Raw genomic sequence first — 2,444 nt, 5'->3', positions numbered from 1 at the left:
TGTTATAGTTTTGTTTGGGGATCTACACTTACAAACGTATGTCTGTGTCACCCATTTTTGTGTAACAAGAAGAAGCCGGCTTGTTTGCCCAAGTTCAGTATTGAGAGAGCCAACAGCATGTGCATGGAAGTTTGTGTATGGGGCTCTGTTGATTGTGTCCGAATTCCACAGAGCGTCTGGAGACTGCCAACAAACAGCTTGCGGAGAAAGAATACGAGGGGACAGAGGATACCAGAAAAACCATCTCTCAGCTCTTTGCAAAAAGTAAGTCTGAAAGCTTTAGCAGCAGATAATAATGTGCGGATGGGAATGAGGTGTGGGAAAGGGCACACGGTTCTATTTAGCCTTGAAAAGTCAGGGCAGAGTGGATGTCATCTAGGAAGTATTTTTTCCTGTTCAAGCATGAAGTTAGGAGAATGTGTGTGTGTGTGTGTGTGTGTGTGTGTGTGTGTGTGTGTGTGTTTCCTAGGCCAAGAAGGCTGCTTGCCACAACATTTAGTGATATCCACATGGCTCCTTTTGTATAAAACCAGAAAAGTCCCTTGAAGTCCCTGCATTTGTTGTGGCTATCTGAAAAGAACCTTAGTGACCATAGGGTCTTTTAATATTGATGGGATTTGTTGTTGAAAGCTTCATGTGATGGTGGAGATGGGATTAGCTTGCAGGATTGAGGATTAGTGTTTGCAAAACCACCTGCTCCTGGGGATCCCTTAGTTAAAACACCTTATATTGTCATATCATCATCATACCTTGGTAGATTACAAGGGTAGCTAGAGGAGGACCATTGCCATGGCCTGAACTAGTGACTCTGACTACAGAGATGGAGGGTATGGGGTAGGGCAGAGCTATGTCTTCCTTAAAATAGTGTTTCCTTTGTCTGGAAATACTCCCAAGACCAGGACAATGAATTAATCCTCTTCTTTATCGGTCCCCAATGGACTCCACCCAGCAAGACAATGCCTTATTCTTTCCAATTGCCACAATAAAACCAGCAATAAAAACTACACAGTGGATTGAGTCCATAGGGAGAATGAGTTCGGGGGAAACATTAACTACCCCCACTTCTGCAGATGTCCTTAGTGGGTGTCCCTACCCCCAGCCTCCCTCAGTATGGCTCCCAGCTGGAGTAGTGCTTGGTGGGACTTGTCAGGCCTCATCTTTGCTGGGCCTGCACATGACCCTTTCAAGTCACTCCATGCAGCTTCCAGTCAGCTTTTACAAGTGTGTTTGATCTCCTCTTGCAATACCCCCCTCCCTTAATGGTTGCTCCATTGTGCTCTGGCTTCAGAACTGGGAATTTTTCTTCATCATTTCCCTGAATCTGCTGTTCCTTTGTCAGTATGTCTTGAAGTAAGGAATGTGGTTTTTCTGGTGTCATCAGTGCCTACTGTAAATCATTTTGAGGTTGCTTTCCTGGTGTCACATTTACTCAGGAAGCTAGTTCACTGGTGGACAGGGTGGCAGCCTCCCAGGAAAAAACAAAACAGAAAAATGTATGGTTTTTCACCCTGGTTCTGCTAGTTGGCACTCCTCTCTATGTGGAGTTGGTATTTCAGGTGTCCCAGTAGTTCCGTTACTGATTTAGAACATGTGATGATTTAGCAGATTAAACTGTACTAACAGCAGAGTGAAAGACTGTTAAATGGTTCTAGAAGGGAAAAGTGGACTCCATGTTATAGGCAGGGAAGAGGGCATGACTTGTGGCCCTTTAATTTCTTTTGCCTTTGGATTTTGCTTTTGGTTGGAACTGTGGCAGGAGCCAAGAAAGCCCTCTTGAAAAGCCTCCCTGGGGAATGTGCTCAAACTACTGTAGAGGCCAAACCAACTGGACCCTGGGCTAAGGCAGCCTGTTTTGCTAGAAAGAGTTTAGAACAACTTGACCTTAATTATGATCGCCATTACTTATGTTACCAATTGTGGGACTTGGTGCAAGTTACTCAACTCCTCTGAGTTTCATATGCAAAATGGAGAAGAGGAGAATAATGCCTGCCTAATATGGTTGTTCTGAGGATAAAGTTTGTGTAATATATGGTATACAATAAGTACTCAACAAATATTCATTTAATTCAAGGTGCACATGAATAGATATGTAAAGTCAGAATAGGAAGGAAGGTGAGGCTGCCCTATTAAAGTTTCTCCTACAAACTTAAGTTTTAAGGTCTTGAGAGGAAGAGTACTCTACCTCCAAATGAGAATCAGAACTGCTCATTTGAGCTTCTGGTATGAAGTCTGTCCTAGTTAGAAGGGGAAGACCTAGAAAGGCATGGAGAATAACCAGATGTGTCACTGTCATCTGTAGATACAATGCAATTATAGATTGATCTCAGTTAAAAAATAATGTTAAAACAGGGTGGGATTTGAGTTTTTTGTGCATTTTGTGAAATATAATTTTAGATTGATTAAATATACTTTCATGAGGCAACAATGGGGAAAAGGGGGGGGGG

The 2,444-nt window shown here is 42.9% G+C and overlaps 1 protein-coding gene across 3 annotated transcripts in view; it reads left to right on the top strand.

Moving 5' to 3' along the window:
• Positions 1 to 2,444, top strand: part of AMOT (angiomotin) — a 65,776-nt gene that overhangs the window by 35,238 nt on the left and 28,094 nt on the right. For all 3 annotated transcript variants that reach the window (XM_006774023.1, XM_006774022.1, XM_006774024.1), the window contains one exon: positions 172 to 264. In XM_006774023.1, the coding sequence (XP_006774086.1) occupies positions 172 to 264 (93 nt within the window). The remainder of the gene's footprint in view (positions 1 to 171; positions 265 to 2,444) is intronic.

This window comes from Myotis davidii, unplaced genomic scaffold, assembly GCF_000327345.1.
Source record: "Myotis davidii unplaced genomic scaffold, ASM32734v1 scaffold406, whole genome shotgun sequence".
Lineage (NCBI taxonomy): Eukaryota > Metazoa > Chordata > Mammalia > Chiroptera > Vespertilionidae > Myotis > Myotis davidii.
This window is presented reverse-complemented; position numbering and strand designations above follow the sequence as displayed.